The sequence below is a fragment of the Dermacentor silvarum genome, chromosome 8 (genome assembly GCF_013339745.2).
Source record: "Dermacentor silvarum isolate Dsil-2018 chromosome 8, BIME_Dsil_1.4, whole genome shotgun sequence".
NCBI classification, from domain to species: domain Eukaryota; kingdom Metazoa; phylum Arthropoda; class Arachnida; order Ixodida; family Ixodidae; genus Dermacentor; species Dermacentor silvarum.
Genome location: NC_051161.1, coordinates 71018003 through 71034625, shown reverse-complemented (window position 1 = coordinate 71034625; position 16623 = coordinate 71018003). Strand labels below are relative to the sequence as shown.

Below are 16623 nucleotides of genomic sequence, written 5' to 3'. Positions count from 1 at the left end.
CGTCTTAAATATTTATTGTAGGGCACATCTTGCAATCTACGAAGTATAGCCGCTGAGTTCGCAAGGCGTATCCACTTGGAACGAATTCTCAGGATATATATATATGCTGTTCAGCTCCTTTGAGGCAGATGCGATACGTCCGCAGTTACAGTTACGTACAGGACCATGCAAATCACATGCGCAGTCTGATCACGTAATAATGGCCAAGGGTTTGTTTGCTTACGGGTGTCAAGCCGGCTAGCAGTGCGAGTTCGTCCTCCGCGACGGCGAAGGAACGCAAAGTCAGCGCAGAAAAGGCGACGAGCCGCGTTGCAAGGAAGCGGTACGACACCATTGTAAAGCGTTCCGTGCGTTCAACATGCAAAGTAACGGCAACGAAATGTGTCGTCGCAATCGAGCTTTCCGGCATATGCTCTGACAGTTTATGTGACAGATACTTTTCTTTATATTTGTTGTTGCGAATGTTGTTGCACCCATAACCCATTTAAACTGACCCACATCGTCAGGACATATAGGGGCTCATACAGTATACGGGTACCACCCTTTATAACCCGATTTCCTTCCGTACTACATTTCACATTGCGACAGAAAAAAAATAGGTGCGGGCGATGCTCCGTGATATAGGATAATTGTGCTTTGAGCCTTCATTTAGTCATTATTTTTTTCTAGCTCACCGCCACCTGACTGAAAGGTCGTTGTATTAAACCTCCCCGTCCCAAAATATGGCTCACTGTTCTGATGCCGTCCAAATTTATAGATTCTTTTTCTGATGGCAGGTTCCGAGCTTGGCACATTTCTTAAACTACATCAGGGCAGGCTCGATATTAACAAAACAATCTATTACGAGTATTGGGCTATCATGAACGATGCTTTACATATTATGAAACAACTGAACTGTTTCTTACAAGTATATGCGCTGGTTATTATTAAATTAGGCGCCTTCTGATGCAAAAAGAACAGAAATTAGCATTAGTTATACAGTGCAACGCACCGAATATTTAGTCAAACCTTGCAAGGCCCCTCTCAAACTAACATTGTCTTGCCATACTCGCCCCATATACTCAAATGACATGATAGTGTTTCGCAATGTTCAATAATTATATCTTGCCGTCGCTAGTTGGAATATTCAAAAGTCGCGCCCCCCAAATGGATATACCTCGACTTAAAGGGTTACAGTTCGGTTGAGAATGACAGCAAAGCTCGCTTACAGTAAGACGGCTGTGCTACCATTTACCAGAGGATGCTTAAAAGACTTTCAGCTGTGCCTTAAGGGGCAACGTTTAGACATAGTAAAACAACACAAATTTCTGGGAGTTATACTAGACAGACAACTTTCTTGGAATGCTCACATTAAAGCACTCGAAGAACAAATAAACTCAACAATAAATGTTCTTCGCCGCGTAGCAGGCACGACATGGGGAGGGTCGGTTTCTTCTCTACTGAAAGTGCATAATGCACTTATTAAGCAACAAATAGCTTATTCTTCACCTGTTCTGCATGGAATATCCCGTTCATCTGAAGAGCGACTTCAACGATTAATAGCTAGGAGCCTCAGAGTATGCTTATGTGTTCCCCGAGCAACCTCAAGTTCCTTAGTAATTGCAGAGGCACGTCATCCTCCATTCCCAATTATGAGGATGGTTGAAACCTGTCGACACTACTTTCGCGTTTCATTGCAGCACAAAAGGCACCCACTAGCAATTACACTTATTGAGAGAGACAGGGTGAACATCAATACTGTGATTCAGGTGCAAAAAAATCTACTACCACACAACGAATTTTGGATCTCAGATATTTCCTACCCTCCATGGCGATTTGTCGCCCCAAAAATTGAACTTTCGGTTGACGGAATTATTCGCAAACGAGACATGTTTATGCTAGCAGCCTAACAACTGGCGCTGTACCAGATATACTTTCGCTACCCTGGATATATTCAAGCGTATACAGACGGTTCTTGTCAACCAAATTCTTCTACAGCTACCTTGTCATTCCAGAATGGAACCGAATACAGACGCTTAAACTTTCTCACACGACATCATCAACTACAGCAGAGCTTTTTGCTATATTGTCTGTGTTACGATACATAAACTCAACGCAAAAAGGGAACCAATGGGTCATCCTTTGTGACTCACAAGCAGCTTTGTCGTCACTTCGTGGTGGCATCAGCAATTCCCAAAACATGGCGTTAGTTTATGAGACACTAAAGGAGCTCACAAAGGCAAGTGAAAAATCTCGCGCAATACTGTTCCAATGGATACCTGGGCACTGCAATATCCCTGGGAATATTGCAGCAGACATGGCTGCTAGACAAGCGCATATTAATACCGACACACACGGTCTCCCTCTCACGCAAGGAGAATTGCGGCACATACTAAGACAGATGTCAGTCCTTGGTTGCAAAGCGACATGGTTTGATCAGAACTCGAAATCTTCAGATTTATTTCACATTGACCCTGCACTTCAATTCAAGATCCCGTCCACATTAAGTACAACCAGAGCCTTCGAAACACTCATTCACCGTCTGCGGCTCGGTACCGCGTACACAAAACATTTTCTCCAAAAAATTTCGAGAGCTGATAGTCCGGCATGTACTTGTGGCCACGAGGATGAGGATGTACAGCATCTTCTGTTAGAATGTCCGCGACACGATACACACAGACAACGTTTAGCACGTTATTTAGAGACATTAGACCGCAGGCCCTTCAGCCTCAGCCTTAGGTCCTTGGCCAACATATTCGTTGCAAAGACGAGCGTTAATGGCCCTCCAAAGATTTCTAGAAGCGAGCAATATTCTCGGAAACTATTGAAAAGAGTGTTTATCTGTGATAAACTCACTCTACGGTCAATTCGACACCTGGGTTCATGTAGTTTCCTTTAAATCGAATCCATGCTATCTTATGTGCCGTGATTTTAGTATAATTACGTGACCGGACTTTGTGTTTACTTTAGGGCAGCTATGTGACTGAACTTTGTGTGCCCTTTTTCTGAGTGGACTTTCAGTTTTAGTGTGACATTAGTGTACTTATGTGACTGGATTTTGTGTTTAACTTTATGCGCCTTCGTGACTGAACTTTGTGTTTCTGAGTTGACTTTCAATATTAGTGTGGTATTAGTGCACTTATGTGACTGGACTTTGCGTGATTGTGATTTGGAGTGGACATTTTATTTTAATGCGTGTAGGTTCATTCTTTCTTTCTTTTTTTTCATACCTCTATGTGAAAAGGAGTAGCCGGCGCCAATTAAAGGCGCCAACATCTCCTAAAAACCATATAATAATAAAAAAAAAGGCTGGAGCTCCGTGGGTTGGAGGCACTCACTTTTGGCTGTTCCGTTCCATTTATCATAGAAAGCAAAGAAAAAGCTTCGCCTTTCAGTGTAGAACGCGAGAGCGTTATGGGCACCCGTTTAACATAATTATTAGTCGTGCACCTTGGGGGAATAATTATTCAGAATATTTAAGCAGACTGGGCTTGATGAACCAATCAGACCAGTTATATTATCTGCTCACAGTACGTGAGACGATATTTTTTCCCTCAGCGAGGGTGTAGTAAAGGAGCCTATACCTTCTATTGAATTTAATACATCGACAAATAACTCCATGGATCATATGATAGCTCGATCAACGGATCATTAGGAATCAGAAATTAGTAAACTTATAGCGTGATCATGTAAAGACTGCAATCAGCAATTCATTTTTCGCTCAAAAAGAGGTTTTCATACATCGCCAACTAAAAACAACACAAGAAACCATGATATATAAATTCGAAAAGTAATGTTGTTGATTTGACTAGGGTGAAACGTGATAGATAGAGGGACAGTCAGACAGACAGTCGCGTTTCACCGTAATCAAATGTGCATCGCCAACTAGCTAGGTCCTCCTACCGAAACGTTGGCGAGCCGTTCTGAGGCACCTTATCCTAGTTTGTAACCTTTATACCAAAGTGTGCTACTCCATCTGTAAGCCTTCTTCTTGATCTTGGATTTACTGTTATTATGGTGTTACACGTGCCTCCTTATTCTTATGATTACAACCAGTCGATTACGGTTGTGATTTGGGCTTGTAGGTACGTCATTATGCAGAGGCTTGGATTTAGGTGCACGTTAAAGAACCCCAGGTGGTCCAAATTATTCCGGAGTCCCCCACTATACGGCAAGTTGTTGTTAACCTCAGTGCGAAAAAAAAAAAACCTGAATAAAATTGAGGGAAGCGCGCACCACCACAGGTATCGCAGGTTCAAATCCAATAGAAAAATAAATGAAAAGGGGTAGAAAACCCAAAAGGGAGTTTAATAAAAAGACAATTATGAAAAAGACAATTAGGAAAAAAAGCCGAGGTGTATCCGAAGTATACCCAAGTAGAAATGTAACGCGTCAGAAACAGATGGTAACGGCGGGATCAAATCTGCATTGACAAGGTATGTGTCGTGTCGTTATTCCGTCAGGTTGGTTTATTATGAAAATTAAAGGCGAAAAGAGATGAAAAGAAGAAGAAAAAGCAAAGAGAAAAGAGAGGAAAGGAAATAAAGGAAAGATAAAAAGAAAAAAAAATCGAGTCATCGGGTTGTGGCACATATGAACACAGCCCGGGCAGAGCCCCCACTACGGCGTGCCTCATAATCAGATAGTGGTTTTGCCACGTAAAACCACATAATTAAAATTTTAAGGCAGGGCAAGACACACACACAGCGCCAAGGAGCGGTGAAGCGAAGTACTGCATCACGACACTTACGAGCGCCGACACTGAGCGCTTCGGTAGTCACAGAACAGCGGTAGGCTCCAACGGCGCCAACGCGGTGTAGCCTGGTGTAGAGAGTGTAGGCCGTCTGCCTTAGGTGACGACGTAGTTTCCCCGCATGGCTTGTCTTTCGCGCCCGGTTAGCCTGTGACGCCTCGTAGCCTACGGAGTGCAACTTCAACAAGCATCAACAGCGTTCACTGCTTCGCAACACACCGCCTACTGCTTCGCTTGCGATGGCACCAACTAAGAAAACTGCTGCACTCAGCGGCGCACAACGGCAACGACGTCGACGGGTGAATCTCGCTTTGGTCCCACGAGAGACACGCCAGCGTGAAGCAGAACGCCTTCGCGCGTTCGCGGCGCACGCTGCGATCTCTGCCACTCGCATTCCTGAAGCTGAGCGCATCGCAACTCAACTGGCGTCCCAAGACACTATATGCGGAGCCGGACCAAAATGTTCGTACCTTCGCCGAAGCGACTCGGCCGCAGGACGCCGCTCGCCAAGCAAACGTGCAACGCAGTCGCCGACCCGCAAACCGTGCGCCTTTCACTGCAGCGGACCGTGAGTTCAAGAAGCAAACGCGGAACATCTTCTGTGAAGGCACGTTTCACTTTCGTGTTCTACCTATCCCTATGAAGAGGGATCAACCAGAATTTTTGTTAAAGGCCTGCTTTTAGATGCGAGAGCATCTTATGCTCGGGGTCGTGTCCGTTCTGCGGCGTCCGCACCCATACTGCGCATGCGCAACTCTCCCGCATTCTCCTCTCCTACGCAGGTGTGCGCTCTCCCCCTCCCCTCTCCCCCTTTCCGCCACAGGTGCGGCGCAGCAAATCATTGCATATAACTATCTCACTCTCTTCCTCTCGCTTTAAGGGTACGCCGGTAGGCGGCGCAAGTGTCGCGGCGCATTATAAAGCGCGCGTTCGCTGTGCTTCCGTCAAACTCGACGCGCACCCCCCCCCCCCCCCCCCCCCCGCGATGCTTTCGCATCCCACCATGGTTGCCCGTAGGGTGAGATGATGTGATTTTTTTTCCTCTTCCCCGAATTTCCGTGCGCTGCTGCTGTGATGGTCTTGCCGCGCATACTGTTGGGTTTCTTGCAATACCTCCAGGTTACGCTCGCCCAGGTCCGAAAGAAGCGTCGCGCGGAACAGGAGCGTCTTCGCTACGCATGCGAAACGTGGTGCTGACCGCGAATGTATATGCTGGCTCGAAGACGTGAGGCAAGGCGGCCATGAAAGACGACGAGCGTCGTGAGCACCACGACCAGAAGCGACAAGCTGAACGAGAATTACCGTCATTCAAAGCATACAGCATACAAAGCTTTGCTTACATCGATTCCCACAATCCGTGGGATCCGCATATTATTTTTTATTATGTAGTTTTACGTACCAAAACCACAATCTGATTATGAGGCACGCCGTAGTGGGGGGCTTCGGATTGATTTTGACTGCCTGGGGTCCTTTAACGTGCACCTAAATCTAAGCATAAGGGCGTTTTCCATTCTGCCCCCTTCGAAATGCGGCCACCACGGCCTGAACTTGATCCCGCGACCTCGTGCTTAGCAGCTTAATACCATAGCCACTAAGCAACCACGGCGGGCGAGAGAGAGAATAAATTTTATTACGATATCGTGGAGACCAGTTGTGCCTCGAAGGTGGAACCCTTAGTCCGGGGCCCCCTAAGTAGCAGCCACCGCCTCGGCACGGTCGACCAGCCATTGCTGGCCAGTCACCGTCGCTTCGGTCAGCCGCTCCTCCCAGGATGAGGCCCACGTTCAACAGGCCGAGCTACGCAGGGGCCTAATTTTCGGCGAATACTGGGGTCATCGGCATGACGTATTCGAATTCACCGGCCGCTGCCAGGCACTCTGGAAACGCCGGAATATATCCGCGCCTTTAGAATTAACAGTGACTGTCTGGTTTGTTCTACCATGCTTTTGCTATTAGAGTTCATTTTTAATGCTGTGGGTAGAGACATGATCGGTGATGTGAAGGGCAGGATGTAAAAGCGTCATTATTTCTCTCGAATAAAGCTTTTTGGAAGTTGGCGTTGAGTGTTTTTCTTTTCTTTCTCAGCGCCCTTGTAATAGTTGTGTTGCACTCCGAAAAGCCGCCATGAATACAGCCGATTCTGTTGAATAAACCTCGACATGGAAGCCACTTTGGCACCACACCTACTCTAGAGCTGGCTCACTTCATGTCCCGGATGATAGGTAAATTACATCTCATAATATAGAGAAGGGATGACCGCAGAAACGAGACACTCGGGGCGCCGACTTCCAACTGATTGATTGGCATATAGACAAATATACCTATAAGCACTTGTTTTGCAGCCTTGCTTGCGCGCAAATCCAATTTAATTTCTTTGTTTAGTAATGAAATCCATTGTCTAATGCACTGTGATTTACCTAATGTGGAAGGCGCATACTATAGACCGAGTCATCGTTTCATGTTCTGGCCTCCAATGCCACCTCCCAGGAAATCCTTGGAATACCATATCAGTGCCGTCCTGTAGCCATAAGAGGCAGGACTGAGTGCGAAAGAGATTTTGCTCTCTCTCTTTCTCTCCCAAACAGTGTTATCTGATGGGTATATATATATATATATATATATATATATATATATATACAGGGCGTCCCAGCTATCACACAGCATGATTTAAAAAAAGAGGAACAGCGTTAATTACGCTAAGCAAACTTAGTGCGTATTGTTTCCAGTGCAGTGGAGTAGCCGCCAGTAATTTTTTCGTTACTGCGATTTAATTAGATAATTGTAATTAATTATGTAACTCGAGAAGTACTGCCCTAATCGTCAAAGTGTCAATGAGAAACTTGTACAGCAGCATGAAAAACTCCCGATACAGCTTTCTGTTGCTCAATACGTGCTACATAAATGTGTTTTTCCGAGTGTGAAAGGAGCCCGCGAATACACGCAGAATTGTCGCGCGTCTGGTCGCTCGAGGCACTTTACGTGTATTCGCGCGCTTCTTTCACGCTCGGAAAAACACTTTTATGTAGCACGTATTGAGCAACAGAAAGCTGTATCGGGAGTTTTTCATGCTGCTGTACAATTTTCTCATTGACACTTTGACGATTAGGGTAGTACTTTTCGAGTTACATAATTAATTACAATTAATTAATTAAATCTCAGTAATGAAAAAATTACTGGCGGCTACTCCACTGCACTGGAAACAATACGCACTAGGTTTGCTACGCGTAACGCCGTTCCTCTTTTTTAAAATCGCGCTGCGTGATAGCTGGGACACCCAGTATGTATGATTAGGGCATAACGCCTGGCCGCTGTAAAGACGTTCTTTTTTCTTTCACAAAGTAGTCTTATAAGCTTATGCGTAAACAAAGAGGTGAGGTCGAGGTCGACTTGGCGTAGATTACTATTATTTATTATTAATGGGAACACGAGGTCTACGAATTAGCGGGCCCTGTTTAGAAAGCGTTCAAATTAAAATTAAGTTACACGGTATTACGTTCGAAAACCACGTGTTCGCAATCAGACGCGTCCGCTCGTTGTAGCAGTGACTGACGTCACTGCATACCCAAGTGCACAATTTGAGACCGGTTCTTGTCGACTGCGTGTAAAGGACACTCGTTGAGGAGAAGAAATTCGAACAAAGAAAAATGCGCATTTACGTTTCCAAGACCGGTTGGCTACTCCGCATAGAAATAGTCAGAACCTTAAGATGTACCGTTCTCGTTGAGCAGAGTGGCGCAGTGGAAGCGTGCTGGGCCCATAACCCAGAGGTCCGTGGATCGAAACCACGCTCTGCTAGCATTTTTTTTTCAGCGCTCGAGCATCATTTTTATTTTCTCTCTTTTTTGTTTTATTTTTACCGCATTTAAAGCATCAATGGAACTGCTGAGTTGGTTAAAAAAAAGAAACAAATGACTTCTGTTTAGCCAGCCCGGCCTTCTATACAAATTCTGCTGTTAAACTTTTGTGATTTCTTCGTTAGGCTTTAGCCATAGGAGCGCTTATTATTAGCCATACCTTCATACCGCAAAACAATTGATATGGTAAGTTCACTAAGCTATCTCTTCCTGTTCCTTCGTCATAGTCTTCGTCTCATAATCAAAGCCGCGATATCATCATCATCATCAGTGTATATTGAAGTCCTCTGCAGGACGAAGGCCTCTCCCTGCGATCTCCAATTACATTTATCTTGCGCTAGCTGATTCCAACTTGCGCCTGCAAATTTCCTAACTTCATCACCCCACCTAGTTTTCGGCCGTCCTCGAGTGCGCTTCCATTCTTTGGGTATCCATTCTGTAACTCGAATAGTCCACCAGTTATCCATCCTACGTATTACATGGCCTGCCCAGCTCGATTTCTTCCTCTTAATGCCAACGAGAATATCGGCTATCCCCGTTTGTTCTCTGATCCACACCGCTCTCTTCCTGTCTCTTAACGTTAGTCCTAAGATTTTTCGTTCCATAACTCTTTGTGCGGTCCTTAACTTGTTCTCGAGCTTCTTTGTTAATCTGCAAGTTTCTGCCCCATATGTTAGCAGTGGTAGAATGCAATGATTGTAAACTTTTCTTTTCAACGACAGAGGTAAGCTCCCAGTCAGGATCTGGCAATGCCTGCCGTATGCACTCCAACCCAATTTTATTCTTCCGTAAATCTCTTTCTCATGATCAGGGTGCCCTGTGAGTAATTGACCTAGATAAACGTACTCCTTTACAGACCCTAGAGGCTGGCTGAATTCTTGTTCCCTAGCCAGGCTATTGAACATTATCTTTGTCTTCTGCATATTAAAACCCCACTCTTACACTTTCTCGGTTAAGGTCCTCAATTATATAGTATATAGTAGGTCTGTATAGTATCGTTTACATAATCATTGTATTGAATGGATAATAAACTGAAACTGAAAACTGAAACCGAATCATATGTTGTATTCGTCCCCATTGTTGCGGAATAGGACAATGTCGTCTGCAAACCGAAGGTTGCTGAGATATTCGCCGTTGATCGTCACTCTTAATCCTTCCCAGTCTGAGAGCTTCAATACTTCCAAGCATGCAGTGAATAGCATTTGAGAGATTGTGTCTCCTTGCCTGACCTATTTTTTGAAAGGTAACTTTCTAATTTCCTTGTGGAGAACCAAGGTAGCTGTGGAATCCTTGTAGATATTTGCCAAGGTATTCACGTATGCCTCCTGTACTCCTCGGTTACGCAGTGCCTCTATGACGGCTGGTATCCCTACCGCATAAAATGCATTTTCCTAATCTATGAAAGCCATATAGAGAGGTTGATTGTGCGCCGTAGATTTCTCGATTACCTGATTGATGACATGGATATGATCCGTCGTAGAATATCCCTTCCTGAAACCAGCCTGTTCTCTTGGTTGGCTGAAGTCAAGTGTTGCCCTGATTATATTGGAAATTATCTTAGGTGAATATCTTGTACAATACTGAAAGCAAGCTAATGGGTGTATAATTCGTCAATTCTTTAACGTATCCCTTCTTATGAATTAGTATAATGTTGGCGTTCTTCCAGCTCTCTGGCACACTTGAAGTCGTGAGACATTGCCTATAAAGAGCCGCAAGCTTTTCAAGCATGATATCTCCTCCATCTTTCAATAAATTGACTGTTATTCCATCTTCTCCAGCAGCTTTTTCCCTGGTGATGTCTTTCAAGGCCATTATAATTTCAGCGCTAGTTATAGAAGGAGCCTCTGTATCCTATTCGTCACTGCTTCGAATGAAAGTAGCTTGGCTGTTTTGGGCACTGTATAGATCAGTATAAAATTCTTCCGCCGCTTTTACTATGTCATCAAAATTGCTGATGACATTACCCTGCTTATCTTTCAGTGCATACGTCATTGCCTTGTCCTGTGCCAAGTTTTCTTCCCACTGATTTCATGCTGCGTCCATATTTTACTGCTTCCTCAATACTTTCCTCGTTATAATTTCGAATGTCCCTTACTTTCTTCTTGTGGATCAGTTTTGACAGTTCAGTGAATTCTGTCTGATTTCTCGGGTTTTACATTTTCATGTTTTGTTGTTATATATACTCTTGTAGATATTTTATTATGATATGGTGTATCATATTAAGGGGGAAAACAAACTTTTTTACGCAGAAAAGAAATACTTGTAAGAGCGCAGTTTTTTTTTCTTTTTTTACAAAAAGTGAGCGGACCACATGATCAACACCCGCGTAAAGAAGCGAGCGTTGATCATGTGCAACCGCTCACTTTTTGTAAAAAGACTGTTCACGCTATTTTCCAATTTTGAGTAGCGCCAGCCACAAGTCACCCTTTTATTATTTCTTTTCTGCAGCTATATTTCTGACTGAGCCCGACGGGCACACAGATTGAAAAAGCTGAACCGTATTTTGATGAGGCAGCTCGGGCGTTATTTAATTTGTACCGCCTGTCAACTAAGCCGCATGCTATGTACTCCAATAGAAATTGTGCGAATTCATTTCCTTCTTTCTTTTTCTTGTTTATCTGTTCTTAGTATTTAGTGCGACTTACTTTAATAGCAACTTACTTTAAGTGCGAAGCACTTACAGTAAGTTGGCGTCTAATGTGATGTCATGTCGACGTGGTCACGTGCCAAAACTAGATCTGAAAACAGGTCAAAACAAGTGAAAAATTGATCAAAACTGATTCAAAATAAACTAACTTGATTCAGAATTATTTATTTTCTTATTGTTATACTTTTTCTTACTGTTAGTTTCTTATTTGTCATGGTAAATGAGATCCTGCATACGTAATTGCATCTGTCGCCCTAGAGACGCGACCGTGTATGTGTCTAATGAGGTCATTGAGAGGCGGTGTGGCTGGATTACGCAGTTCGCGCCAGCTGCCACTATGGTGACGTAAAGGTCTCTCGCTCCAACCCCCTCTGACGCTCTCTCACTCCAGCACAAGTAAGTGTGTTTTCCCAGCGTTATAGGAACGAACATAAAGCAGTGCATCGTCCGCGCTCGTTCTTTTTCTTCCTGCGTTCGACACCGGAATACGTCCCGGGAACGAGCACATTGCTGAGCGGGTGCCGTTAGGCGTGAAAAGACGAATGCTAAACTTGGCAGCCTGCCCGCGTTTCTTGCTCGGCTCTCTGGAGGTGACGACGAATGAGTAGAAAGAAGCTAAAACGAGTTACGACGTGTTCTCGGCTTCTTTTCGTCAACGCGTCAGACGTGCCAAGTTTGAACGCCTCAGGTGCAGCCGCGTGAGGAATGCATGTGCTACACGCCACACATACGGAAGATGTTTTCGCGCTCTGCCCAACAGCAGCTGTCGAAAAGCTGGCATCGCAGTATGACGACAGTGAACTATAGCAGACGCACGGACCATCAAGCCGGCACCCGAACGCTGGAAAGTTACCTTGTTGAGCAATTGCATGATGATGAAAGAATTGTGGATTCGTAAACTTCGTGCCTCAAGTTTCTTAAACTATAAATTTGTCGGACTTAAAGAAAATTCAGAAGCCAAATGAAAATTCTGCTTGCTACATTCACTAGAATCAAACTTTATCTCTCAAATTCAATAAATTTTATTCGAATTGGTCCAGCACATTTCTCATAAACGCATTTCGTCACTTTACATGCTGCATCGCAGTTGGCCTCCAGATAAAGCTTCACTGACATCGTGCACAAAATACATCCTCGCCACCAAACTTTCCCACACAACCTCTGTGTCACGGTGCGCACCACTGCCCATGCAACCAAAAACGCATTGAGCTATGCTCCCTGGACCTGTGGTGGCGGTAATTGACTGGTGGGCTTCGATTCGTGTCTAGCGTGTGTTATATTGGGCATGTCTGTGGAGTTATAGTACCACAAGCTTATGTTAAGCACCGCACTTCTCGGTAAAAGCACAAATTTGTGGTGTGGTCTATACCACACAAATAGTCGATAAGCAGCGTTCCTCGCAAACACCAAAGATAACTTCGTCCTACACCGATCATCCAAAGCGCTGTGGGATCCGCTAAATATTATTTACATCTCCATTGAGCTGCTAGAAAACCAAGTCTCATCGTCCTCGCAACAAGTCAGTTTTTGTTTTCATCGCAGGGCTCCTTCATTTATACACATCTTTACCGTGGTAGATGTGCACTCAGACATGCCATAGCTTATGCAACACCGATCAAAAACTTCACCTGTAAAATTCTAGATTCCGAACACGTCTACAGAGCCCGAGCGCACGATCGTGTGTTTACTTTCTGACGGATGAATCGCTGGAATTCCTGGGCAGCTTCTGGCGGTGCCCTGAAATCCCGCGTTGCTTTTCTTGTTAATTGCTGTCACGCGCTATAGCTTTCCCAGGGCGTCCACACGAAGCTATAGTGCCCGACCCGGCAATTTCTGTTGCGGCAGCGGTTGCAGCGAAAATTAATCGCATTCCTCGCTCACGGAAAGGCCCCTCCGTCGTCAAGCCTGGTCGCAACTAGGCTGACGCATAATGCTGCAACCGCACAGAAGCGACCAAAACATCAAGCCCCTGCTCATATACTGAATATCCACTGAGTGAACACCCTTGGATCGAAGTGTTTGCACGTTTCTTGGTGTTGCTGCAATTTTCTCCGGTGGCAGCGCGAGAACTATATAAGAGCGACATGGCCGTCTCCTGCAGTGTATTCCGTGCTCGCATTCCGAGCGCTTCTGTTCGTAGCGTGGGTTAAACGGTGAGTGATGTCCTCTGCATGTACCTATAGTGCCTGTAAGTGGAAGGACGTGCATCGTGCAGCCAAACCGGGGTTGATGTCGCCACGAATACGGCGTGTACTTTTTCCAACCTGTGCTCTATATTCTTTCTGACTCGCTAAGATATCGCGGTATCTACACCGACGCTGATCGCAAAGTCCTGGGAACTGACTTTGACGCCATAAATTCATGGTGCTCATTCCGTCTAGTGCCGTTAACCTCTCCAAAACCATAGTCATGCAATTTTCTTATCGATCATTCTTGTTTACTACCTAATATGATTTAGATATTGGCCCCGTTGAACATACCACCACTTAGAAATATCTTGGAATTCATTTCAAGCCCGGCTTAAGAGGAAGATTTAGCTCGGGGCTCCCTATCTGAATACATGGTAAAGGAGAAGCAGTTTTTCTTGGCAACCACAGTACCAAATCTGATAGATTTGTTGCATTAAAAGAAAACGTTAAAATCTAGGGACTGTTGGTTGAGATGCTTTGATTTGGCCGTCAATTTTTTAATAAATAAACCTTGACAAAAATCACACATTTTGAGACAACGAAACTTTCAAGTCTTATAACTCTGTAACTCAACAATGAAAAATCGTGCTGTCGTGCTGTTCGTGCTATCGTGCTATCCGAAAGATCGTGCTCCCAATTTCATTTTTTTTTCAGATTATTCACGCTACTATAGTGTAACACCTTTATAACAACGTGCCAGAGTAGGAACGTTTTTTATAACCATCGTGAAATCACTCACCTTTCGCTGTGCTGTAAATTGTACAATCATACATATCTGCTCGATGACTTCTTCAAATCCCCCTCAACTACCTTCCTTTGCCACGATGATTCATGTAAAGTGAAACCAATCACTCGTCGCGCATCGTCTTTCGCCCGGTCATTCATACCTTGAACAACAATTGATTGGAATAACCTGCCACCGCACATTGCAACTGAACCTACCTTGACTAAATATCAGAAACTATTGCGCAGTCTTGCCATGCAGTACTGAAGTTTAGGCCATGTTATGCGTGCATATTTTGGTGGTACTTGCGTGCAAATTCATTTATGCTGCTTTATGTATTTGTTCGTCTTTCTGGGGTTTTACGTGCCAAACCCAGTTCTGATTATGAGGCACGTCGTAGGAGAGGGCTCCGGATTAATTTTTACCACCTGGGGTTCTTTAACGTGCATTACAACGCAAGCACAGGGGCATTTTTTGCATTTTGCCTCCATTGAGCTGTATATATTTCTCTCACCAATATCATGTATTGTATAATTACATCTTGATATATTATCAAGTGCAATGTTGTTTTGCTGTAGCACTTACATCCTTGTATTTACCTTCCTGTCTTTAAGTACTTTTGCATTATGTGTGAACCATTTATTTAGTGTATGCCCCCCCCCCCTCCCCCATGTGATACCCTGCAGGGAGGACGTTTAGTGGTGTTGATAATAAATAAGTTTACTCAAAGATCCGTGTCGGTAACCAGTATTGGCCAATTATGGTGGTTGGTATGCGCGGAAAAATTTGCTTGCACAGCTGATATGAAGCGTCGGCGCTTTGAAATTTGCGCATCATGGACGCTAGGGTGTCACCTATAGTCGTCAAGCAAAATTTTGGATCGTGTATTATAACGTAATGAGTGCTTTTCGACACCAAGATTAATGGTTGGGCGTATCTTCACAGAACAATGGATTTGGGACACCTATGATCGTGCTTTAAGATAGAATGTGCAAGTTGAATTATCCGAAAAGCTATCAAACTCGAAGTTGAAGGTATATGTTTCTGGCTGTGAATTACATAATAGTTTCTGGCCACAATATAACCTGATATAGTCCACGTCCATGCGTTGGCTAATTACATGCACGATAAGAGTAGGAAAGAACATTTTTACAAATCGTTATCCTGCCAAAGTCTTTTAAAGAAAGCAACAACTTTGCACCTTGGAACTTCTTGCGGCCAAAGGACAGAAAACGAGCTATACCTAAGGTGCAAGAGACGTTAATTTTTATTTAATATCTTTTTTCATGATTATAGTGCACTTCACAAAAAACCTCATTTACAGTGTACACCGGTATGTGGAATGAATCGACACCCAACGGCTAAAGAAAGTCACAGCCGCCCGGACAGTGACCTCTCATCTGCACCAATATATACTAGTTGTTTAATTTTGCCCCGCTGAAGCTTTAAAAAGAGATGAAAATTGCATTACAATGATTTCAACCTGCGCAAGTTTATTAACCTCTTGCGTGAACCGCTAACTTCAACAAGCTTCATTGAGTTCAAAAACCGTGAAGGCTGGCGCCGTCGCTGGCACCCTGTAACAGAAAACGATTTGCTTTCTAGGATTTCGCCGTTCCTAAAATTTTAGTAAATATTTTTTACCTTCTGTGCAGCACTTGGAACATCACTGCCATGGTTTGCAAGACCACCCTAGCGAGCATGGCCACGGTGGCCGTGCTTATGCTTGCCTTCTTTGGCAGCACAGATGGCCAAGCCTGTGACCCAGGGGCCTGTTACGAACAATGCATAGGCGACGGTGCCACGTCTGGCACCTGCCTCCGAGGAATATGCCAATGCAGAATCCACTACAAGCGCAGCATTGAAAATTACTTTGCAGAGAGAATAGACTAGCAAGCCTCCTCACGTGAAACCATCTATATGTTTGCCTGGAAATTCCGCTTCCAGAAAACAAGCAGGACCGAGAAAGGTGTTCTGCGCACTGCGAAGCAAACAGACGACGAACTCATGGCTAAAGACGCTTGAAGATGAAGTGGCGCCGTGTTGGGTGTGAATGCTATAGACGAATGTTTCATGTGATATTGCCTTGCCGCGTAGTGTTCTACAGTACACCACGACAGCCGGTTCATATTTTAAACCGTTGGAGTTGAAACCATGAAACTTACCTTTCAGGATCTGCTTCTCTGGATACTATAGAGAGCTGAGAAAGTTCCTTCCTCGGCGTTTTTACTTACTATAGCTTGATTGGAAAAATCATCTTCTGCTCTTTGCATACCACTAAAACTCCATTCATTAACACACATTTTCTGTGGTATGTTACCTTGTGGAGCACTGCAGAGTTTCTCATAGTCCCTGCGTTGCATTGAAGGCTTAAGTTCAATTAACAATCAATTATTATTTCAATAAATAAATAAATAAATAAATAAATAAATAAATAAATAAATAAATAAATAAATAAATAAATATTCAGAAGGCAC

General features: G+C 44.2%; 1 protein-coding gene and 1 non-coding gene across 2 annotated transcripts in view; one reads left to right on the top strand and one right to left on the bottom strand.

Moving 5' to 3' along the window:
* LOC125947664 (lipase lipl-5-like) overlaps positions 1 to 334 on the bottom strand; it is a 52934-nt gene extending 52600 nt beyond the window's left edge. Inside the window, exon 1 of the mRNA XM_049672876.1 lies at positions 224 to 334. Coding sequence (XP_049528833.1) covers positions 224 to 334 — 111 coding nt within the window. The remainder of the gene's footprint in view (positions 1 to 223) is intronic.
* Positions 335 to 8455: 8121 nt separating this feature from the next.
* Trnam-cau (transfer RNA methionine (anticodon CAU)) lies at positions 8456 to 8527 on the top strand. The gene has a single exon. It is a non-coding gene; the product is annotated as a tRNA-Met (tRNA).
* Positions 8528 to 16623: the final 8096 nt, after the last annotated feature.